This window comes from Molothrus ater, chromosome 11 (genome assembly GCF_012460135.2).
Source record: "Molothrus ater isolate BHLD 08-10-18 breed brown headed cowbird chromosome 11, BPBGC_Mater_1.1, whole genome shotgun sequence".
NCBI classification, from domain to species: Eukaryota; Metazoa; Chordata; class Aves; order Passeriformes; family Icteridae; genus Molothrus; species Molothrus ater.
The window spans coordinates 3,982,288-4,007,920 of NC_050488.2; the positions used below are offsets into that span (position 1 = coordinate 3,982,288).

General features: G+C 42.5%; 1 protein-coding gene across 1 annotated transcript in view; it reads right to left on the minus strand.

The window, feature by feature from the left end:
* The window catches only part of IPPK (inositol-pentakisphosphate 2-kinase), a 30,379-nt gene extending 8,833 nt beyond the window's left edge, over positions 1-21,546 (minus strand). Inside the window, exons 1-7 of the mRNA XM_036390743.2 lie at positions 21,397-21,546; positions 8,075-8,122; positions 4,371-4,466; positions 3,551-3,617; positions 1,947-2,068; positions 1,493-1,582; positions 187-245 (exon numbers count right to left, since the gene is read on the minus strand). Coding sequence (XP_036246636.1) covers positions 187-245; positions 1,493-1,582; positions 1,947-2,068; positions 3,551-3,617; positions 4,371-4,466; positions 8,075-8,122; positions 21,397-21,477 — 563 coding nt within the window. The 5' untranslated portion in view covers positions 21,478-21,546. The remainder of the gene's footprint in view (positions 1-186; positions 246-1,492; positions 1,583-1,946; positions 2,069-3,550; positions 3,618-4,370; positions 4,467-8,074; positions 8,123-21,396) is intronic.
* Between the last annotated feature and the right edge of the window lie 4,087 nt (positions 21,547-25,633).

A 25,633-nucleotide genomic window follows, 5' to 3' on the forward strand; every position in this document is an offset into this window, starting at 1 on the left:
GGCAGCTCTGATTGCTGAGATAGGTGTAAAGGGGAAATAGCAGATTATATAATCACTGTAAAGGTCCAGACAAGCCAGCATTGATCATCCATAACACCTCAATAAAAGGCAAAGTAATCCAAGCAAGAAATCTGTAATGCAGATTTTTTGGGGGGGGTGGAGGAGACAAAACCACAGAATCCTTACCCTGAGAAGAGATCCAATGGGCAATATTTACTTGGTCGCTTCCATTTTCCATTGGCTACCTGTGGGAAACCCAGAGCACTGCTGTTACCCTCTCTGCCTGGAAGAGCTGCTCCCCCAGTTTAACAGCCAGGTCTGTGGCACTGACATCCTGCCTTCAGAGGTCAGCACATTTAAACCACCTTGAGCACAAAATTCATGAAACACCGTGGGTGTTTCCCAGTCATTTTTAACTCAAGTCACTCAAACTGTATTCACAAGGTGTAAGAGCCTAAATGAGAGATGTGGGACTCCAGGGGCTCTCCAAAACACAGTTTATTCCATCTAAGAGGTTCCAGCAGCCCAGGGTGGTGGGTGTGCCCACAGCTGTCAGCTCCAGCTACAGGCAGGCCTGCAGACCCTTTGGGTTTGGTTACAATGCATTATAGACTTTTCTTTGCTGAGCATCTCATACAGCAGAACCAATCTATACCTTAACTATTATCTATAGCCTATCATAACTACTGTAATTACCATATTCATGTCACTGTTCTCCAATCACTCAAAGTTAGTACATTACAGTTTAAGCTAGAAGTTGTTTTTCAGTTTTCTTGAAGTGGAAAATTCTGAGATCTTCTTTCTACTTGCAACTTTGCTGACTTGTTTGCCTGTGCTACCTTTCTGCTTGGTAAAAACATCTTGTTTGGGGTGGGTTTATCCTTTGCTCTAAGCCATAAAAACCCCTTCTAACTAACACAGCCTTTGCCTCCTTGGTTATCCAGTGAGACTGGCTCAGCAATTCTTTTCTTCTAGATCAAAACTTGCTTCCATCTCTATTCCTTCATCAGACTCTACATTTAAAAATCTTTCTGCCAAGCACACACATCTGTGAGACTTTCTTGTCAAACTTTCATCCTTCCCAACAACAAAGGAGAAAGGGTCACATGAAATCCCAGGGAGTCACAGTCACTCCATTCCAGAGTCTCAGCAGGCACAAGTCCATGAACTCCGTGCCTGTCACGTGCTGTTTGTTCTCAGTCACAGAATGCACTTGGGGAGCTGATCTGGGGAGGAAGTTCCACATCAGAGTTGACCCAATCCCAGTGTTCATAGTCCCCAAAGGCTGATATTGTATTTGTTTGCTTCCAGCTTCCCACAGAACTTGTTCCATCTCTCACTAAATAAATTCACACCCAGCAACTCAGCTGTGTATCCTCCTACCAGCTTTAGTCATATCAGAGATTCGAGCAAGTTTCAACAGGCAAGGACGCCTGGAACAGCAAATAGAGCACAGTACAGCCAAAGGGAAGCAGGGTGACTTAATAATTACCTTTAGATGCTGATGCATACAGTAACGACACACCTTGTGCTTTATCTCCTGTGAAACATGGCTGGAAAAGGGAATGAAGCCACACTTTGGCTAAAACAAACAAACAAAATAAGATCGTAAATCCAAATGTCTCTCTCTATAGAAATATAAAGGCATACAATATGCAAATCTTTCCAGTTAATTTTTTTTTAATTATAAAAAATTCAAGCACTTAAAAGCTGAATTATTCGCTATTATTTTAAAAAATAACCACGCCAGACTGCTGTGGCCTACAGAAAAGCCTGTAACACCTGGGAATTTCCCAAGTTTCAAAAGATGGGGAATTGGAAGAGAGAAGGGGGTGTTTCCTCCTATGGGTGCCAGTGAATCAGCTCTGCCTTCCCCCAGTGCTGCAGGGCCAGAGTGCGGCGCAGGAACACAAACCCGGCCCCGGCCCGAGGCTGTCCCTGCCCACCTTGATCTCGATGCAGAGGATGGGCCGGTGCTCGGCGAAGCGGAAGGGCTGCAGCCGCGTCAGGTTGGGAAGGCACATGGCGTAACCGCTCAGCGTGTCCATGTCCTTGTCACAGCGACACTCTGCGACAGCAGGGGACAAACAACACCAACAGGGGGATTAGCGCTGGGGCGTTCGCTCGCTCTGGAGCAAGCTCGGTCACCAGGTGGGGCGTGGGAACGAGCGGGGAAGGACGGGACACAGGTTTGGCAGCTGCAGCCAATTATGCATTCGCACAGTTGCCCTCCCCATTATCATTGCCTGGTTTCAGCTCCCTCAAAACTGTCCCAAGAGCTGCTGTTAATGGTCAGCTCCCAGCTCTTCCCAAGAAAGGTGAGACCCGAAACAGCGAGGAAATGGATTGGCCAACAACAGGTCAAGTGACTCATTCCTGTATTTATTCCAAGATTTGATCTCCCCTTTGCTTACTATGCATGACCTACCATCCCTCAGCTGAGTCAAAAGGATCTGAAAAGTGGCAGCAATATCATAAACTCAAGAGGCATTCTGCATAAACATCCTTTGAAAAGCCTCTCTCCACGTGCATCCTTCGGGACACAGAAAGGTCTGTGAGACTGTGGTTCAAAGTTAACAAGAGCACACAGCCCCAGATTTTCAAATACCTGTTACTAAACAGACACACAGAACACACGTTCCTGTTACAGCTTCCACTGCTAAGAAAAATGAAATATATATTGCAATAGAAAAAATAAATCTGAGAAACCAAAGCCTCGGGCACCAGCCTGTCATGCCATACTGCTTCACCAGGATGAGCAAGAAGCCTTCTGTCTCCAACAAAATGTTGAGGTTTGTTTTCTTTTTCTAAATTTAAGCAAAAGTACATCCTTCACACCTTCACAGCTGAAAGCCACTTGCCAAATCAGAAAGGCACAGAAATCTGAAGTATTAGAGAAGCTCTTTTGTATGTTACACAGGCTTATGTGAGGAGTAACATTGAAAAAAAATCCTGCTAAAAATGGACAGTGAGATTCACTGTTGTGAAGCACCTGGACACTTCCCCACAAGCACACTGCAATCCCCAGCAGCTGTGGACACACAAAGTTTTAGTTGGAAAAATAAAACTAAATTCTATCATTCCCTTCCACCAGAGTATCATTGGTTTTTTAGCTTTTATTAGACACTATTAACTTTCCTCACTGGTTCCTGGCACTGTGGACCTGTGCTCACTACATGTAAATTAATTCCTTTTTTTTCCTGGATGAAAAGTGTCAAAGCACTTGACTACAGTACTTTGATTTAACACTGTATTTATCTTCAAGGAGTTTTACTAAAGCAGGAGTTTCTGGCCATTCTCAGGAACTTTTGGGAACATAAGACACCACAAGGGCCAATCTCTTGGCCTATTTTAGAGCTATAACATACTACTTTTAATTCCAGAACAGAATCCATTTTTTCCACAACAAATTTTCAACTTATCATTGTCTAAATATTAAAATAAAATTCCTTATATTCTGTAGTGTGATGCTTTTTTTTTTTACTTTAGAACAAAGAAAATGCTTTACAGCTTGAGGAAGCTCCTTTCTAATCCCACCCCTGGCACTTACCTGGCCTCTCTGGCTGGATTTTCAAACAGAGCTGTCTTACAAAGTCTAAAGGCAGTTGAATAATTTCCTATTGGGGAACAAAAAATAAAACATTTTAATGCAAAAATTAATACCCAATTTGGGAGTGTTGAAATGGAGCAGCAAAGTTCAGTGGGTTCCACAAAGCACACTGAAGTGTGCAGTCAGCAGCTTCTCCCTCTGATTCACTGTCTGTGAACACCTGTACCTGCAATCACATGTAACACCTGCTCCTCTATAAAAACCAAGCACTAATTTAAATAAATGCATGGCAAAGAGCATTTTCAGTGCAAGTTTAATGTGTGTGAAGGAACCTGCATCATTTTGTCCTTTCCACAAGTGAAAAAGTCCCATGTGTCACATCCCAGCCCTTCCAAGGCAGAACCGTGTAACTCAGCTCCAGGTGAAGCTGTAACTTTTTCACTGATCTGATCTTCAGTGAACAATACCTGGCTGCCCTGAAGAACAGAGCAAGGGAAGAGGTGACCTCTAGAAACCTCAACAATTTATATGAACCAGGTTTCTCCCCTTGTTTTGCAGTTAGTCTAAAAATCTCTCTCTCTCTCACACACACCCCTCTTGCCTTAGGCAGAGCAGAGAAATGACCACACTCAGTAGCTTGAAACAGCCAAAGCCCTGAGTACAATCCAATCACCTCATCAGCACAGAGCAGGTCCCTGTTTGCATCCAAATGCTTCCTGTGTGCAAACCCTGTTAGTTCCTTTCACTGGCACTCGGTGTTCCCCAAAACACTTCAGTGTTTACAATGCCTAAGCATTTATTTTAAAAACAAATCTTTTACCCCATGGTGAACATAGTTCTCCCCAAAGAACTGCTTCATCACATGTTTTCCGAAGTCCACAATGTTTTGCAGATGGTGTAGTATTTCCTCTGGAGTCTGGAAAACAGAAATGTAGTGACTGAACTCCAAAATAACAATAACAACACTCCAGAACACACACACATCCTGGTCAGTGATTTAACAAATAACTTCACTGCTGGGCTTGGCAGGCCAGTGCACACTGAAGTCAAACAGACACATCAAAGGTGCTGAATTTGTTTCCCTACTGCTGCCTCAGGGCTGGGACACACAGAAAAATGGTCACAAAAGATGATTCCTCTTTGGTTTCAGGAGACAAAGGAGAGAGAAAGTGACAAAGGTGGAACAAGGGGAGACTGCTCAAGACCTACTCTTACCATTATTCTTAAAAGAGCTCAGAGACTCCAAAGAGGTGCCCAACAGCTGCAGAGCAGAAGAGGCTTGGAGTGTTACAAAATACATCATGGAGATTGGGAAGAGAATGGCTGCAAAGACTGAGCCATATCCCAACCCTTGGCATGAACAGCTACAGAACTTGCCATCTGTCCCAAATCCTGCCCCACACAGTGAAAAAGCTTACTCTACTGTGATATTCTGCAATTTCATAAGGAAAGGTTTCTATGAGACAAGATGCCAAAAGCCAGAAAGGAAGCTCATGAGTACTGGAAGCAGGACAGGGACAAGTGCACAGTGAGACCTGGACAGGCTCCCAGCAAAGGAGCTGTACAGCAACGTGATCCCATTGCCAGCACTCCAGCACACTCTGCTCCTCTGCAAGGTACTTTATTGTTACAACAGAGAACCTCAAAGCTACTCTGTCCTTTTGTAACACACAAACCCTCTTCAAACCTCACAATAAGATTAAGTGGAGGAAAAGAAAGTGCAACACTTGGGTACATGTTAGCAAATCAAAGAGGAAAAACGAGAGCAGGAGAAAAAAATATAAACAGGGCAGAGCAAGAGGAAATAGGATACTAGAGACAACACCCAGATACTGACATTGCCTAGAGAAAGGAGGAAAGACCACATCCAGCACTAATCACAAATGACAACACAGCCCCTTCCTTAACTGACACAAATCCTGGGTGCTGAGAAGGAACATCACATCATCTCATCAGGAACAGAAATCTCAGCTAATTCCCATTTACAGATGGTTCTCACCTGGTTTGCTGATGTACACAGCACCCCCAGGGTTCTGTTTGGCTGGGATTAACATAGACACACAGACTCCCAGACTGAGAAATAAACATTTCATTAAAATTTACTGCTGCCACTTTTACTAGATGGAAAGAGTCACCAGTTAAAAAGATCAATACAACCATAAAATTATAAATCAAGCTTAAAATGTCTTTTAAGAGCAAGTCTATTTGATATATCTAAGTGAAACAAAGAACAACTAACAGGCTACTTGAGCATCATCCTTTAATATCAAAAACCACTAAGATTAAAAGCTTTTGAAGGACCCATCATTACTGCCAGCTCACTCACCAAAACTCAAATTGGCTTTATACAATAATTTTTTTAATTCTTTCATGAAGAAGATCATATACTAACATAGCAATATGCAATTAAAAGCACTCCCTGAGGCTGACACTTGACTTTCTATTCAAGCAATGCAATCTCTGCAGTTACATTGAGTGTTTTTCAATCATAATAAAGTTACAATGCACAATAATACCAACTTGTTCAACTACTGGATTATCTAATCCCAAATTCATAATTAAACAGATAATTAAATGTACAAAGCAGCATCCAGACTTCTTTATCTTTCCCAAAGGAGTTAAGCAGAAGAGACTGAGACCTATTTGTTCACATCTGAATTTCAGTGTGTGTGTTACTAGAAAATATTTTGCTTGAACTGCTTCCTTCAGCATTGTTTACCTTGGATGATCTGTGATGTCATGCACAGACAGAACAGAACATTTCTGAACCTAACTCATTTTGTTAAGTCAGGAATACAGATTATTCCTAAAAAATAAAACATTTTCCCTGTCATTCTTGCTATGTGCAAGTTTATCCCAAAACTGATTCTCCAGCCTTTGTTTACTGATCTGATGATAAAATATTTATTCTGTTCTGCTCCAAGAAAAAATGGTCCTTTAAAAAAATCAATCACCAGAATAAGTAAGTGTATTCAAATTACAAAACCTTCTGTTTAGAGGGAATTGTGTATCACCAGTCCACACACTCCCAATGCAAGGCAAGTGCAGAGCTGGAGCCAGCTCTCCTCAAAATACAGCCCTGGAATGTGCATGCCCAGCCTCAGTGCTGTGGTAACTGAGAAGTCACCTCCTGCCTTCCTCTGTGACTCTCTCATACTCTGTCAATTTGTTCAAAACAATTACTGTACAGCAATCTCTTTGAAGTTAAAACTGAAAAACTAGAAAGGAAAAGGGGCAGGCAGCCAGTGTTCTGTTTTCTTAATAAACTGCAACAGACTGACTTTTTACATGAAGTTGTGGTCTAGGCCTCTGCTGCTATACTAAAAATTGAGATAAGCACTGTTTCCTTTCTTGTGGTGCTCTGGACTCATCACTGCTCTTGTTAACACTAAACATTATTATCTTGGGCTACTACCAAAACACAAGATACATTTTTGAAATCCTGCCAGTATAAGCAGCTCAAAAATCTACTTGAATGGTACTTTGGTTTTACCAGACCTTTTTTCCAGTTAAGTAGCAGCAGAAAGACCATCAAGTAACTCATACATATGCTATGTTCACTAATTTTGCCTTCCTCTGCTTTAGCAACTTGTGCCTTGTAAAACTGAATGCTTTTCACGTTTATCTTCCTGGTTTAAAGCAATAAAATGCCCTTTCTAGATGTTTACTTGACATTCATCCCTGTTTCTTTTTTCCTAGAATGAGGCACACACACCAGTTCTCAGCAGAGCCCAATTCCAGAGCTTTCTGTATGTCCCCCACCAGAACAATGTGTCCCTGTGCCTCACACAGCCATGGCTCAGGGCTGCTGAAACTCAGGCCATCCCTGTATCTCTCAGGTAACACAGCCTAAAGACTCCTCTCAAGTTGAGCAAATGAAAGAATTTGAACCTTCTGCTCTCTTTTCTCATTTTTGTTCCTTGGAACACTGTGTTTATGCTCCATCTTTGGGTTTTGATAATTTTTTATCCCTGTTAAAAGAAATCTAAAGTAACTTGCTTCAGCTCCTTCTTGAGCAGGAAAACCTTATTGTACATGAAGAAACTGGGAGGTTGTAACAACAGCTAGGACACTCAAGGACTCACTGACAAAGGTTTTCTGTGAACATTTCACGTGTTTGTTCACTCTCCATGGCTTTTTAGCTCCTCAGCAGGTGGTCAACAGCAGACCTGACCATGACACCAGCTGTGTGCAGCTCCTGTTCTGTCCCACCTGCCCACAGCCAGGGAAACTCCTTTCCTGCTCAGCATCCCTGTGCTCCCACAGGTGGATATGGGACATTTACACTGAAAGCTCTGCCCTCTGCCCCACACAGAGCCTCAGGTATCAGCACTCACATCAGCCCAGTTACATAAGGCAACCTCAGATTTCCTCCTGTTGCCAAACCCCCTGAAACACAGGCACATTTCAAAACATCCACTTGTTCTTACTCCTGCCAGCCCCAGCTCTTTCACAGGTTTCTTGTTTCTCCTCACACTGGCTATTAGTTTACCCAAGGGCATTCGGGACAGGTTTAAATCTTACCTTATTCTGGTTGGGGGGGGACTTCAGGAACCGTAGCACCACACAGCGCTGGAGGAAAACAGGAAAAGCAGGGATTCATTAGCATTGATAAACACCACAATTGCCTCACTCCCCAGTGCACCTCTCTGAGAAATTAAGGGGAAAAAACCAAACAGAAAAGCACATTTTAGATGGTTATTTCACTCAAGTTGAAATCAAATACACCAGCTGAAATCAAACACAGCAATGTGTGCTGCCAGCTCTGCCATCAGTTGAACGAGGCAGCCACTCTGCATTTGCAGTCACCAAGTACAGCAGGGAAATGCTCCCTCAGCTTGCAGCACTGCTCTGAAAATCTGGGAAAGCTCACAGGGAACCACAAACACCCCCACCCTGGCATTTGTGCACCAAAGCTCCCCAAAAGGGACACAAGGCCCACTTCATTCACAGGATCAGCAGAGCATTACAAATTATTAAGGACACACCAGTTACCAGCAGCAGCTACACAGCTGAACTCAACCCTAAACTAAACCCTGCTGCTTATAAACTTCTGGGGAGTAAATACACAACACAGGAACAAATATAGCAGGTTTTCAAATATTTTACCCTAAAACCATTTTCACTAACTTTTGTAATTTTTACAGTTGTTATCAGTTTTGTAACAATTCAAAAAGCTTCACACTTTACAAATTAAAATCAAAGTCTGACACAGTGTTAAGGCACCTGCAGCCTTAAAAGGCAACACACAGCCCTGTCTCTGGTCTGCCTAAATAGCTGATATTAGAGATATTTACTTCCACTGTAAATATGGGTGTAGTTCAGCCTATTCAGGTGCAATGGGTACAATACCAACAACTGGGCACCACAGAAGGTAGAGACAAACTCTGTTTTCCAGAGTTCTCTCTTAGCCAGTCTGTCTCCATTTGGGCCTTCCCAAGACACACCAAAAAGGGTTAATCAGTTTAAAGCACTAGCACAGAAGTACATGCAGATTTGCTGACAAAGACAATGCAGACAAAATGGCCCAGTTGCCCTTCAGGTTTATGGAATCCAAGCTTTTTCCCTTCCAAATGATTTGCCATTAAAAAGCTCCCCATAGCATGACAGCACCAGATCTGTTCCATGTTTCAGAGCTGAAAGCTGTTTCTGCACATGCTGAGGGAGAGAGCTGCAGATATCTTTAATTACTAACATGGAGGGAAAGAGGAAACAAGCAAAACTAATGACAATGTGTCACCCAAAGCAACAACAAAACTGGGTCCAGGTTCAGACATTGCCACTGAAAGCCAGACAAGGCCTCTTCCAGATCTACAAAGCCTCACACCACCACAAATCTCAACGTTCACCCACATCTGGAATACACTCTCACATAAAAGGGTACTTTGCTGTTAATTTGATTTGTCCTGCAGGATGAGTGCCCCAACAGCAAAGGAGATCCCACCAGAGTGGGAATTACAGTCACCTGGATTGGACAAGGTGCCTGGTGACACTTCCTCTCTCTCTGCCACTGTGAGCCCAGGGCCTGGTGAGCCTGTGGCTCTGTGTGCAGCGTGTTACTCTTACCGTGTTCCAACCATTTGGCTCTCCTGCTTTAATTATTCATTAGTAAGTGGATCAGTGATGGAGTGATCTGATTATCACTTCTAATCCATTGAGAAACATGATTCTGTAATCTTTCAAGGCTAGTGTAGATATTTATCTTTTAATCAGTTCCCAGCCAAGATTCCAACCAGTGCTCTGGAAAACCTGACTCGGGACAGTATTTGTTCATCAGCAAGTCATTTCTGATTTGGCAAAATGACTCAAATTAAATATGGCAAAAGAAGAACATGTTGCTGGCCTAAAGATGGCAAAAGGAAACACAGCACTGTTCAAACAAAACTTCACAGATGCACTTAAACCAGCCAGCCCAAACTACATTTCAGTAAGACTATTAGATGATTAGAAGAAATAAAAAACCAAAACCATCACCAAACAAACAAAAACCCACCCCAAAACCAAACATCAAAAAAACCCTCCAAACACTTCTTTCCTGTTTTGAGGCAAGTTTCCAGCTAGATACATCCCTTTGTGCATTTCCATAGCAGTTGCACAGCACCAAGGTTAATCCATCAGATGTCACAGGTGCCAACTGCTTCAGAAGTATCACCACCAAAAATATTGGCCCACATTTTTTATGCTATTGCATTTCTGATTCACTTGGCTGATTCTTTACTTGGAAATATTGTGGGTGGTTGTTGCCATGAGGTTTTTTGTCAGTTATCTTAAAATGCCTACAATTTTTTTATATTTACAGATTGAACATCAAATATGTGCCATACTTATCTGCACACACAAGAATGACCCAAATTCCAAAGGGAATGGAGCTCTGAAGAGGCTGTCACTACTCCTCAGCACTTGGAGAATCAGCTCAACTAGATCCTAATGCTCCCTCCATTTCCCTCTCCACAGCCAGTGGAAGGGATCACAGAGGCATCTGGCACCACTTCCAGCAGGGCACTGGCACCAGCAGAGGATTTAGTGAGCTGGATAACAATCCCAGAGAGATAAAAAGATGAAAAATCAGGCTGCAAGCAGAAGGGGGAAAAAAAGAAACAGTGCATGGATGTAGGCAAATGTAACACATACAACATTAAAAGGCTTTATATCTTTTGATGTAAGATAAGTTAGAAAAATAATGAATTCAAAGGAAGAATTCTCTACAGTTTTTTTTAATCCCTGCATATGTTCAGTCTCCATTTAGTGACAAAAGACTAAAAATAACCCACCCATCAGAACATCACACACTACAGCTCTCACTCTCAAATAAGGAATTTAAGGGCAATTCTCACATGAGAGCAGAGCAGCTTGATGGCAGATAACAATGTTCTCAGTGGCTCCAGGCCCATCCTAGGCCTACAACAACAACAACCCTTCCCAATTGTTATGGAAAACTGAAAACAAACACTAGCAACAAGGATACCAAAACTTGTGTCTCTAAAACACTTGCACAAGCGCCGGGCCGGAGATGATGTAAGCAGAGGTGCTGGGGCAGCTCCATCCCAAACCACAGCGTTTGGATTCTGCAGCCCGCAGTTACAGCCCCACCAAGAAAGGCAAACACCTCCTTAGCACCCCATCAGCAAACAATTGTTTGGGTTAGAGCAGAGCAAAGTCAAGGACTGCCAATAAGGAGAGAAGGAGCTGTGAAAATACTCCAAATCGGTGACACCGCAGACCAGCGGGATGTGTACACACACAGCTCTTGTCCTCGTGTGTCCTGGGAAAAAACAGTGTCCTGGGCTTGGGCCCCAAAAGCTTACCTGTAAAAATTCTTAATCTCTAGAGCAGTTACTACAGCTATTATATTAATCTTACTCAATAAAATCCAAAAATTAAAGTAATCCTTGGCAGCTCGGCCAAAATATGACTGGAATCAATCCAGGTACTTTGGATTAGGCAGCAGAATTATGAAACCAGGATAAAAGCTTACATTTGTTTCTTTACAGCTTGGTGTTTGATAATGACCTTATTCTATGACCTCACTGTCATAAAATGCAGGCCTCCTGAACTGGAGAGTTTTTAAAAGTTAAACACAACTGGGGCAAATCTATAATCTTGATATTCCCCTTCAGGGAACAACCTCGTTTGCGTCATGACTTTTTCAGGTCTCTTGCTACATTAGTAACAAATCCAGATAAGAGTTGGTGGCAGTGAAAGAAATAGGAAAAATTAAAAGTAGCTCAACTGCTGGTAAAGTTGCTTAGATATACAGAAAGATGTGCATTTTCCCTCTGCTCACACAGGTTTAGAATAAGTTTCTGTACAAAACCACAAAGAATTAGCCTGTCCAAACACAAAGTCTGGGAAACATCAGCTTCTCCTTCTCCAAATAAGCAGGTTCACGTCATTTGTTATTACTCTGTTATTATTCTAAGCAGCACACATTAACTGCTTTTGTCTGGAGGCAAAGCACTACTCTGCCATGTCCTTCCAAACTGGAAAAGATTCCCATCTCCTGGATTCCCAACTCGGGCTCACATATGCAATATCCACAAGACTCTGAGAAGTGACTTTTTAATTCCCAAAAGGAACTCCACCCCCCTTCCCACACCCATCATCTCCCTCACTCCACAACACCTCATAAATTCTGGCATCTAAAAACTCACCAGTATTTTTGCAGGCACTATTTGCAATCTTACATGACAAAGTTACCTACCAGCTGCTTAAAAAGGCACAAAATACAGAAACAGAGTAACTAAACCCATCTTTCTTTTAAAAAAGAAGCTGTGCATATTAAAGTCACAAGTTGCCATTTATAAACACGGGGTGAAACACTCTCAAAGACTGGTAACAAATCTTCTCTACCATTCTTACTCTGCTATTTTTTGCAACTAATTTCACACCACCAAAGGAGATGAAGATAAAAAGTCAAACACTTTTGGAGAAAATAGTGTCTCTTGTAAAGGCTCTGAATTTCTTTATACCTGGTTATTTAATTCACTGTTTTGCTGACCCTGAAGAGCTACCAAGAACTTATCAAACACAGCTCCAAGGATGCCAGACCTACCACTGTGGTTATTCAGTGCTACCTAATCGTTGTGGCTTTACAACAACCTACAGCAATGGCACCTACAGAGAGTACATTCTGATTTTCAGTCCAAGGGAGGGAGACAAACTGAACACGGAGATATGCAAATATTGATTATCGACAGTTCCAAGGCTACTCAACATGAACTATGGAATTGTTTAGCTGATATTAAGCTATTCCTGCAGGAGCACACTGCAGCTGCATGCAGTAGCACACTGTAGCTGCATGCACTACTTCCCAAGTAAAAAAATGATTCTGACTTTTTTAATTCCACAACCCCTACAATTCCAATTCCCCTACATCCCACAACCCCTTCAATTCCAATTCTAGTTTTATGGGTTTGAACAGAAAACAATGGTTTTCTATTCAGAAAATGCAACTTCCAGGAAGGAGGAAGATGGACAAAGAAGTGTTATCTTCACATCTCAGAAAAGACAGTGACAGGGAGAGTTTGTGCTCCTGAGAAATGGTGGAACTCAGTGAGAACATGGCCACCATACTGCCCAGGCACTTCAGCCAAAGCTTACCTTCATGGCACTCAACACAAGACATTTTCAAAGGTCTCCTCATCCAGGTCAGTGTGCTGTGCAATGTGAAGGGTTGTGAGAGATGGAAACAAACTAAGTACTAGAAAATTTTGCAGCTTTTGAATGAAATACACTGGTGGTATCATACACAATTGTTTTCCAACTCAGTTTTTTTCTACATAAGGTGGATAAGATCACACAAAACAAAGTGAGGAAAGCTACATTTCCTGCCAGTATGGAGGAAGTTTAGCAATTGCTCACACACAGTGCAAAGAAGCACTCAGAAATAGGAACAATACTCTTTTATTTAGCACAGGAGTCCTTGAAGAACAATGGTTTTATTTCTTAACATGAATAAAGGATTTCTGGCATGGCATCTGGCTTTACACCATTCAATATGGCAAACCCTTCTTTGAAAGCACACCCCCATGACACTTGTTTTCTTTAGCACGCAGCTCACAGCTTGCATCAGACTTCAGGTGCTCATTACAATTTTTTTTTCTGCTTGGTTATGATCTTGATTCCCATGAGAGTCAAGCACTACCTCAGGTTTCACTTTATAGCTAAGCTTCTATAACCTTGCAATGCACAGATGGTACCAATTCCGAGAGAATTTAATGATTACACTCTGCAAGAGTGAGAAGGAAATGTCTGCCCTTCAGCCAAAGCAGCTAATCAGAGCACCTGAAATGCTATCAAGTGATACACCCACTGGTCTGAGGTGGAAACACATACCAGAGAGAGAACAGGATGAATAAAGCCATTGATGCCTGACCCCCAGCGTGCACTGGCACTGCCTGGGTAGCACAGCACATGACATCCTTGCTGTGAAACAAGGAAAAATGCTCCTTAACATTTAAAAGCATATCAAAAACCTCATCCATCTGTCAGACAGGTGAGTTGAATCAGAACATAAAAGCACATCCTAAACTCCCTCCCTTTAAGCTGCTCTAAAGCCCCCTCTATCAGCAGCATACTCTCCCCAGCATTGAGCTGCCAAGTCATCTGATGGTATGCAGGGGAAAGCAGGCATTCCAGGAAATTATTAATGGGGGGAGGAAATACAGAGCCCAAACAGTAAAAGGGATTAGAATGAAGTTAAATAACTAAATGGACAGTTAGAACAAGTGAATAATCCTCAGCATCCAGAACAAGTCAGCCAGAAGGCACCTAAGGCAGCCTTGTGCTCATGCAGAATCCAGTGACTCCACTCTTTCCTGAGTAAAAGCAGGTCAGGGGACACTTCAAGGAGGTCAGAACACCTCCTGACACTTTATTCCATGTCACAGACAAATCCACTGAGGCAAAAGGAAGAGCCACTGAAAAGCTGGGAGGGAGGAAGAACCAAAAGAGTGAATAAAGCAGACTCTTAGACTGAGCACTCCTACACAGCTTTGGGTCAGCTTTACCCAAAGCAAGCAACCCACGGCCACTGTCAGTGAGAGCAGATACAGGAAAGGCACAGAAACTCCATCACTGCATTACAGGCACTTGTAACAGACACAAAATAATCAAGTTGTGGAGATAACAACTTGATCTCAACTGCAAAAGGAACTCATTCAAGTTTGAGCCAGCACTGAACCTGAACAGAAAAAAAACAGGATCATTTTTAATGAAGGCTAATGACTTCCTGAGCTTAACTGCAAAACTGGGATTGGTTTTACATTTTCACTGGATATAGCCTTCAGCATTCTCGAAAGTCACACAAAAAAAAGAAAAAACCAGACCCAAAGTAGAGTTTGAATTTCCAAAGAAGGTCACCAAGAGACAAGTCTGCTCCAACACTCATTATTAGCAAAAGAGAGCACCTCTGAAATAAATAAGTATTCTGCAGGGAGGAGAGAGCTGCTGCTGCTGCTGCAGTTAAATGATGGCTGTCGTATGGGATCGGTGTTAGAGCACAGAGCTTCTGTCTCCCATCTCCATCCACACTCATGCTGTGCTTCCCCATCTACACTACTGAAGGCACTCGTACAAGGAAAGTTTTAATTGCTGCCTTTCTGCTCTCTCTCCTCTCCACACGCAGCCCTGCTCCAAGTGCCACCTTCCCTTTCACTCCATGGAAGGCACTGAACCACTCTGCATTCAGAGCATCCTTTCAGTGCAGAAACCTGGGAAACACAAGAAAACTTTGTAACCAACTGGGACAATGTAACCACTGGGACAATATTGAATTGAAATCCTGATACAGAATTAAAATTCCTTGATGCTGACTCAATCTAATAACTTGGGGGAAATGTGTGTCAATAAAAAGCTTCACAGCTAATTCACAGAACTGGAAGTACTTTCAACTTTTAATTCTTTGTTTGTAGTTAAACCTTTGTAGGTTGTACTCAAGTAGAGTTAGGTCAATTAGTTATGGCATCAACAGTCACACTGTACCTGTTTAGCCAAAGAATTAAACACACACAAATACCAAACTGCCTTTTTTTCATCCACTGACCATAGATGTGCACGTAAACATCAATTAGCCGAGGTCAATGCAAGGAATCCTATTTAATACAGGTGTCACAAAGGTTCCCAAATTCCAACTCAAACTGGTGATTGCCCTCTGTTCATAAAAACTTCATTGTTCTTCCCAGCTTCTTCCCAGCAAGACAGGCATCTCTTCCTTTCCTTTCACTGATGACACACCCTGATTACACACTTGGCTTTTTCAACTAGTTTTCAAAGCTGCTTCAGTCAATTTGGGGAGAAACTCCTCTACTTGTTTGCAATAAGTAAATAAAATGCTAAATAATCAATCAAATGCTAAAAAATCAAAAGCAATGACAACTAAGAAAAAAGATCTATTACCTTTAGTCATCAAGCTGTCTTCCTGTCCTTTTGTCTAAGTAGGCAAAAGGTGTGCAGGTGTGGGGGTTTTGTTAAACACTATTTTGTTAGACACTGCTGAGATGTGCACACACCCAAAAAAAAACAATGCTGGAGAGTCCAGGTCAAAGAAATGCCCTATGAAACTAAAAAAATAAAAAACAAAAACCAAACATCAAACAGAAGAGACAGAAAGTTCTACAGGATCAGATGCAGAACTCCTCCCTGCATTACATCATTGCCAAATCCATCAGAAGCAGGAATCAGCACAGGTTTGGAATGTAAATACCAGAATCTCATCAAGGAGACAAAAATGTTTAAGTTCAAGTCTTACCATAACTGTGCCTTTCCCAATTGGTCAAATTAAAATTCAATAAATATAAGCTGCATTTTGCTTTTTCTGGTAATATCTTTCTGTAAAAGAACCAAAGGAGCAGAGTGTGGCCATATTTAATAAGAGCAATATTCAGAGAAGGCCATTATTAATAAGCTATTGTATTTATATCCACAGGAACAGCAAAATTTCCATAATTGAAGATTCTTTAATACAGAAATAATCAGCCTGTTCTATATTTTCATTAAATCAAGACATTCATAGATATTAATGAAAAGAAAAAACAATCAGAACACAACTGAACAGAAAACAGAACACAACTGAAAAAAAATTTGCTTTATAGTCAGGGATCTGGATTTTTTCAGGAAAAACTGGGAAGTTTGGGGGGCATCAGTACTTACACAAACTTCAATAGCACAAAACAGATTCAGGGAACTCCACACAGAAAAACAACAGAAGAAACAGGCCACACAAGTTTTGGGACTTGTACAAAATGACATCATCAGAAAAAGCACCTTAAGAAGATTCTCTCAACGAGACAGCATCAAGTAATGATCAGCATCATCCCTTTCTGCCAAACAAGACCAGAGGAAAGCTGCAGATAATTAAGTCATTCCAACCAGAAGCTTTCGACTCTTTCAGCAACACCCTTCTGTCTAAACATACAATCCTGTCCTCTCTTCAAGTAAGTTTATTGCAACAGAACTGAACTTGTCATTATTCTTATAAACAAAACAACCAACAGCCACAGGAAAACTCTTTCATACTGCAAAGGCACTATGAGGAACAATTATCTACCCTGATTTGACACAAATCCCCTTCTCACAGAGTTATTGCAAAGTCCAAACCAAATCCCTCTCCCCTCTCCTGCACTGCTTTGCAGCCATCATAGTGCAGGTGCCAGCAGCAGCAGCTACAGACACAGTGAAAGCAGAGTCTGCTGCTAGAACACCAGATCCCCTTCCCTCCCTGCTCCTTTGCTCACTGCAGGCCCCTGTGCAGCCAGCACAAGGATTGGGAAGGATCCTTCTAAAGCAGCACTGGACATCCTCCATCTTCACCACAGCTCTTGGAGGCAAAATAAATATCACAGAGAAGAGACATATTATTTGTCTAATACAGGTACCAATTTTGAGAATCCTCTGTGAGCTTCATTACCTGCCTTGACTCCCTCATCCAGACTCCTTAGCTGCTTCCCTCACCTTCTCCATCTCCCCTCCTTTCCCCTTCCTACTTGTAAGCTCACAGATGCTCTGGAGATGGCTCATGCATTTCCTAATTAAGTCCTGTACCAAAACCCAAAGATATCTGCAAACATTCCAAGAAGTAGATGAACACTAACAATCCAGGCATCTGAAGCCATAAACCACAATCTTTAGCAACAACACGACAAGGTTGTTCTAGACCATCTCACTGAATAAAAACCAAGCTGGGGGGAAAAGCCTCCTATTTTCCACTTCCCCATTCTCACCCTGAAATACAAGTTTAATGTTCAAATGTATTTCGAAATTAAGCTTTTGGTTACCACAATATCCCAACACACAAGAGGTAAAACAGAGGCCAGGAGGAATGTACATACTTCATGTCATAAAGCAGCTACTGCAGACTAGAGCACATGTTTCAACAAACAGCAGAAGGAAATCCAAGTTATTATTCCTAGAGCTGCTTACACTACTTTCTACAAACATCTACTGAAGCCTTTTGAAATGAAGTGTTAAGTGTCCCATAAGAGCAAACAAGTGACTAAAGTGCAGAACTCCAAAGGAGGATTTCCAGCGCTGATCTGTGCTGCAGAAAGACACAACAGCTAACCAGGAGATAACAGCCCTGCAGCAGTTCCTCTGAACCCTCTCTGCTGCTCATGAGTAGGGAGGAGGAGGGAAAGCACTGCTTAGCTCTCTTTTTAATAAAATCTGAAGCCAAATTTGAAGCAGAAGGAGCGACTCTCCACTAAAAAACTCTGTGAAAAAGAAACCTCCTTTCTAAACCACCTGGATGGCTGTGATGGTGCTTGGTTGAGGGTTTGTGGAGCCATATCTGTATCTGTCCTGCAGCACAGATGTCTCATCAACACCTCAGAGTTACCAGCTGTATTTCACACTAGAATCATAAGGTGGGAAACTTGTCTGATCATTCTAGCACTTCAGCAGACTGCAAGAATACACAAAGGCCTTTTGACCACAACTCAGTTTCAATTTGAATTAATTCATTCACAGCTTCAATAAAAACCAAAAGGAAAAACTTGACTACCAGAGAAATTTGTCCCATAGTTCTGTACACCTTCTGGAACTTTAGATTCTCCAGAACTGAAACTTTAAAAACTCATGAAAGCAGAAGTTGGAGTGTTCATCAAGCAAGCAAGCACAGAGCTCCAGTGATAACAATGGGAACTGGAAACGCTCGGCAGGCATTCCATCTTTACTCACCGGATCACTGACTAAACTAATGCACCAAACTAATTAAAGTAACTCTATAAAACTACCACTGTAAGAAGAGATGTGTTGAACAGCCCATGCCGTGTCTCAGGATCCTTATCCTGCACTGGAGGGATAAGGAACAGAGAGGCACTTGCAGTGATTTCAGCAGAGTGAGACTCCTGTCACTGTTACACCCTGCAGGATTAATAACCAGCAAGAGGAAAAAGCACAGCGAGCAGTGACAGCACTTTCATGGAAACAACAGAGCACGTTCCATAGGATGCCAGCACATGCCAGTGGCAGACAAAGCTGGAAAAGCGGCTGCGTGTCGCCTGCGTCCAGGCCTTATCAGCGCCCTGCCAGCAGAGCTGTTTGCTGGGCATGTGACTTTTCCATGACCAACTTTTTAATTTGGTACTCTACTGGATTAACAATGCGTTACATTCATGTCTTAAAGGGCAACTTACAGGGAATGGAGCAACCCCAGGAATTAAGCAGAGCCTTAAACACAGGAGAGCAGCCTGTGGTGACATGGGCCTCACAGCCCTGTCTGTCCATCCCCAGGCCAGCACAGCCTCACAGGCTGGAGCAGGAGTGTCCAGCCAGGCTGCCCCTCCAGCCCACGCACCTTGCACAGGGCTGTTATCAGCTCCAAGGCGCGGGGCAGAGAGCAGGAGTTCAAACACAACACCCCAGACCTTGTTTCGGGACAGGCAAAGCAGCTCATGCCCTCTCCTCCAAAAGGACAGGATTCACTTTTTTGTTGAAGTTTAAAAAACAAAACTTCTCAAATTTTCCAAAAGCAAGGAAGAGAGGCTTAGACATAGAGAGGTAGGGAGCAGCTTTCTCTCCACATTTCAAAACAGCACTGCACATCAGAACATGGAAACCACAAGCACATGCACGGTTCCAATCTGGCCTCTCACTTGTATCTGAGCATCCATTCATGTCTCTCCCACCACCACCAAATCCCTATCCCTTCCTCCTGCACTGACACACAAAAAACACGAACTGGGAAGCTACAGAATGAAGTGAGAACAGTCAAAATGTCTTAGCTGTGCTGCTGATCCGTCCACACAAACCTGAGAATAACTTAACACCAGATCACAAGAGCGATGATTAATGGTGCAAGCATATCCTGTTCCTAAGAGACACAAAGTTACAATTAACATCTAAATAGTATTTATAGGCTTCAGGTTTACCAGACTTTGTCATCAGTAGACACAAAGATCCAAAATATAGCCTTTACTGTTTCAAAGTTGCCTATAAGGGAAAAATTGTATCTATTTCACTTTCACTCTAAAAAGTTTTAGCGTCTTGTTAAAAAGAGAACTGGCACGCTCAGCAGCTATTATGAATCACTGGCTGACTTCCCTACTTTCCACATCTTTAAAGATAATCACAATTACATCACTAATAATCCATTATTTATCCTGATTCCCGTCATCCAGTGACTGAGAAGTTTCTACACTGCCTTTTTCAAAGTTCAATGGGCCAGGAAACAAAATCATACATGTTCTTCTTCCACCAAAAATTGCTTTTAAATAATATTTGATATAACGAAAAAGAAGGAAAAAAAGCCAGAGCACAGAACTGCCCATCCTAAAGTTTGGAGAGCACCACAAGATTTCTAGCACTTTCTCAGGTAATTGTTAATATTTTACATCTAATTCATACTTATAACACAGAAAACAGACATTAAAATAATCCAGTCTTTTCATTTAGACATAATTTTTAAAAATTATTCTCAAGATTCAAGATTTATTATAGATCTTTTTCTACAAAAAGCCTACATTTCAACATTCTGGTTTTGCTGAGTTTTGATCCATGAATCATCAAGAACATTCTGTGGCAAATCCATACCAGCTTTTAAACTAAAATACAAATACATCTTTAAAGCACAAACACAGCCTCAGGCACTTTTTAGAAAAGGAATAAACTCCTTTAAGGGGCATGTATTCCATTCTATTAAGTAAATAATGCACATTTAAGGGGGGCACGAATACACTGTCAGCATAAACTGACTACTTGATTGGATTCAGCTTTGTTTAATCATTACTCCTTCAAGCGGTGAATGTGTTTTACTGGTATTTTTTAATAAAATACACCTCCATCCCCTGTGCCCCCCTCGCACCCAAAAAAACCCCAGACAAACAAAAAGGGGGGAAAAAATCAACATAACAGAAAACCAGCCCAACAGGTACACGGAGAATGGGATGAAGTGACCGGCGGGGTGACACCACAGCAGCTCCGTGGCAAAGCCAAAAACCTCAATTAGAATCGGGAGCCCGGCCCAGCACTGCAGCGAGGGCTCAAACTCCTCACCGAGCCAGAGTCGGTGACAAAGGGAAAAACACGCCTTCAGCAGCTCGCTTTCTCCTGTCACATCACCCACACCCGGGAATGATGATGGAAAAGGCGAATTTTTAGCACTTTTCCCCCCAGCTCCCATCTCCAGGCGGCAGCTCCCCGGCCATCAGCCGCTCTCCCTCCCATCCTTGCTGGCCGTGACGGAGGACCCAGGGAAACGCCGGCTCATCCTCCCCACGGGACAGGCCCGATCTCCCCGGGACAGAAAACTCCTCCGGGAAAGAAAGCAGCGAGGGCGGGCGCCGGGGCCGAGCGGCCGCTCCCGCCGGGCCGCCCCCCTCACGCGGGCCCGCCTTGGGGCTCCCCCGTACCTGGCAGTGTGAGACGACGAGGCTCTGGTTGCCTTCCCCGTGGTACTTCCATTCATTCTCATCCATCTTCTCCACTTCCATGCCCGGCCCGGGCCGCGCGGAGGGCAGGAGCAGCCGCCGGCCCCGCCGCCTCACGCCGCCACCATCGCGGCTGCGCCACCCGCCCTCGGCCGCGGGAAGTCCCGCCCGCCGCGGCCGCCATCTTGGAGCCGGGCAGCGCCGCCGGGGCCGCCATGGCGGGGCCGGGCAGCGCCGCCGGGGCAGCGGGAGCCCTCAGGCGCCGCCCGGGCAGAGCCGGCGGCGGAAAAGGATCTTCTACCTCCGGGAACGGCCGGTCAAAGGAGGGGATGGCCCCGCACTGCTCTGCAGTGCTCTCACCTTCAGTCCTGTGTGTAGTTTTGGGCACCACACCGTAAAAAAAGGGACTAAGCTGTTGGAGAGCATCTGAAGGATGCAGAAAGACCGGGAGGGAAAGGCTTGTGAGGAACAGCAGAGGGCACTTGGTTTGTCAGCCCGGAGAGAAGGAGACTGCGGAGAGACCTCATCTTTGTCAGGAACGCACCCAGAGCGGGGTCGGGCACTGAACAGGCTCCCCTCAGTGACAGCCCCGAGCTGACAGAGCTCACGCAGGGCTTGGACACTGCTCTCAGGGACAGGGTGGGATCTGGGGCTGCCCAGGAGCTGGACTCTGATCCCGATGGGTCCCTCCAGCTCTGAGTGTTCTGCGGTGTGGGATGCACACACAATGTGCTCACTGTGTGGAGCATGAGCTCGGGCAGAGGCTCTGTGCATGGTCCAGCACCCAACATAGGGCAGGATTTGACCCCTTCGGGATTGCGTTCCACAGAATCAATTAGGCTGGAAAACATCTCCAAGACCATCAAGTCCAACTTACAACCAGTCACCACCTTTAAACCCGGCACTAAGTGCCACATCCAGTCTTTCCTTAAACACCTCCAGTGACTCCATCATCCCCCCGGGCAGTCCTTGCAATGTCTGTTCAGCTCCAGTTTCCAGTTACGCTGGTTTGAGTTCTACAGATGTTTTCTCTTGCAGTCAAGTGTCTGTGTAATTAGCCTTGTGCTCCAATATACCAAGTCATTCCAATACCCAATGTTAGAAGCAGAAAGATGAACATCTGTGTAACATTCTTTTAAAATTAAACACTAAGCTGTTTTCCCAAGTATGAATATACACATACATGATTTACAATAAATAGAAAACAATCTAAAGATCCAAACTCCCTATCACAAACACAGGATTAAACTCTAGAACCCTTAATCCAGTAATTTTTATGACTATGAGTTTTGACCACAAGCAGTGAAACTTACCCTTCAATGACCATTTTAAAACAATCTCTAAGGGCTCTCTGAAATTCCCCCTTTTCTTTCCTGTGTCCTCACAAGGCTCTTCATGACGGGCCAGGCTGGCACAAAAAGAGGTAATTAATACTCAGAAGCTTTCCTCTCTATAATGAACATTTGTATAATTTGGATAGTACTTGACTCTCTATTGTAGCTTTTCAAAACAAAGTCAAAGTGAAGTAAACAGTACCTTTTTTTTATGCAGAGAGAAGATGTACTTAGAACGCTGAAAATAAAACTTGCATAAATCTGCAATGAGTCACTGATCTTTTTTTTTAATGTGTGTGGTGTAATTAAACATATCATCCAATTTCACTAAACTTAAAAAACAGGAGTTAAACAAAATATGTGCTAAAATACTAACAATCATTTTTCCTTTTTTAGTATACTATACATGCCTACATGAAAAATGAATCTTGCTCCTTTGACCATTTGATAAAGATGAAAATAATGACAGTAATTTCTTCAAAGTAGGCTTCTGTCATCTGTGTTTGCAAAGTTTCTCTATGCCTGTGTTACTAGAAATGCATATCTAAAATACAGGATTAACCATACTATTCTGTCTTTTAAGAGTGTTATTAAGAAGTTTCACTCAGGACTGTAAGACTGTGGTATTTATCATACTATCATTAAAAAATAACTGTACTTCAGGGAAATAGTATTTGAACACTTATTAGGCCTACACCAAGAAATGCATAGGGAAATAATACCAATGTGTTGTCTTGCAATGGCAAAACTAATTTGTCTCAATTTTAAAAGGAACTCTAGCACAGCACATTCTTTCATAGTTCTGAAAAGTGCTCACTTACAGAGTTAAAAACTAAGTGGAGGTTTGAGTGCACAGGTAAACAACACTGAGGACACCAAGTTTTAACACACTCCTTCTCTCCAGCAAGGCACTTCTCTCCCCTCCTCTTCCTCCAGCATTCCAGGGTGCAGAACTGCCACTTGGGCAATTTGAGGCAGTGCTCTGAAAACACACAGGTGAAACTTAAACCTGGAGGGAAAAAAGCCTATTTAACACATGTTATTTCTCCCTGCATTATCAGGTCTTATTACTCATTCCAGGTATTATCTACAACGTGCTTGGACTGAACTATCAGAAGCTTTGGTTCCATTAATGCCATTCAGGTATTGCTTAACTGGAATTCCCCTGTCAGGTGGTGCAACTACAGCTGGTGTAGACACACCTGGATGGGTTTTAATTAGGTGCCTTGAGGTCTGCACAGAGCTCAGTGACCTGCAACACCCACCCAGGGATCTCAGCAGATGGCCAGGTATCCTGTGGTATTTCAGTATGTAAATAAAGGAGTTTAAAACTGCAGCAGGAATGCATAATGTAAGAGTACCTTCAGTTCTCCAGCCCCCACTTCATCCCCTCAGCAGCTCTTTTTTGCTGTTTGAAGGAGTCAGAAGAGCCTGAAATCTCTTTTCCTCAGAGAGCTGTAACTGCATTGTGCTTTATGGCACAATCCCTGTTTCTTGGGATACTTTGGTATTGGGAAGCCATCAACACTGGACTCTCATTTGCCATCTTTTGCAATTTGTAAATTCACCAGGGAATGAGAATGAAATTGAACAGTCGACAGTTCACATATTCACTTTGAGGAGCAAAAAAAGTATCAGGCAAGTATTTAATGTTAACATTCTTTGCTATAAAAAGTTCATTAAATCCACATCTGAGGGGAAAAAAATAGCATTACCTGAGAGTCATGATAAAATTGGGTGCCAATAATACAAAGGTCTTGTAAGCTCATGAGAAGGATTTTTGCTATAATAGGTACATCTTAATTCTCCTGGTTCCTAATAGGAAAGAGGCTTCTGTATAAAAGAAAGGATATTTTGTTCTTTATGAAAAGAATAATCATGATACAAAATATCCTATCCTGTGACCTAGAAACATCTGCCTGGAGAAATCAGGTTTAAAAATCACAAATTCAAGGCAATGAGTCCAAAAATATTAAATGGACTTGATAATGCAATAGTGAAATTGCACTACAAAGTACCGTTACTATTTGTTTAAAATTACTGCACCATTTTCAGTTTCAAAAGATAGAATTCTGCTGAAATAGGATTGAGTTTCCTACTTATATTTTACTCAGACCAGCAGAAATAAAATATACTTATGTAACTCACATCATTCAAATGTTCAAGCTTTGCCATTTTTCTCATATCAGGCTGCACCATGCCGCTGTTATTTCTCGAATCCCTGGTTTTTCTACATAATTTCACACACATACTAGAAGTGCAGGAAATTTCATGCTCCAACTGTTATTTCACCATCTCACACTGACTAAGAATCACTGACCCTACAAAGAAAAACAGATTACAATAGGACTGCAGTGTGTCATTTGGTGGCTTTTTTTAGAAAGCATATGTAGTGCTTTGAACCACAGTAAAATATTGGAGAAATAAAGGAAGTCATGGCTTCAGGAATAAGGCTGTAAGTAACAGGAAAGGTGACTTTATCTGAATAAAGATAAACCCACATCTATGTTGTTAGCAGATAAGAGCTTGCACAAACTTACCACAGATATGGATAAACAGACATTATAACTATCAAGAACTTTATTGCTGCATACAGTCTGAGAGAGTTATAAAGTTATAGACACAGCATAAAGAAGAACTCTGTACTGTATAACTTCAAAGGATTTCCAGGACAGACAATATTCTTTACACGGAGACAAGACAATTAAAAAACATTTCCTGTACACAGGAGGCCTGTACATTTATTGAAAAGAAAATCAACTACTTACCAGTGGGACATAACCCAAAACACAAACAAATGAAAAAAGGTGTTCTGATTTTTTTTTTTTTTTGATTGGTAAGAGAAAACATGATAAACTGTAGGAGGTCATTAAAGCAAAAAAACT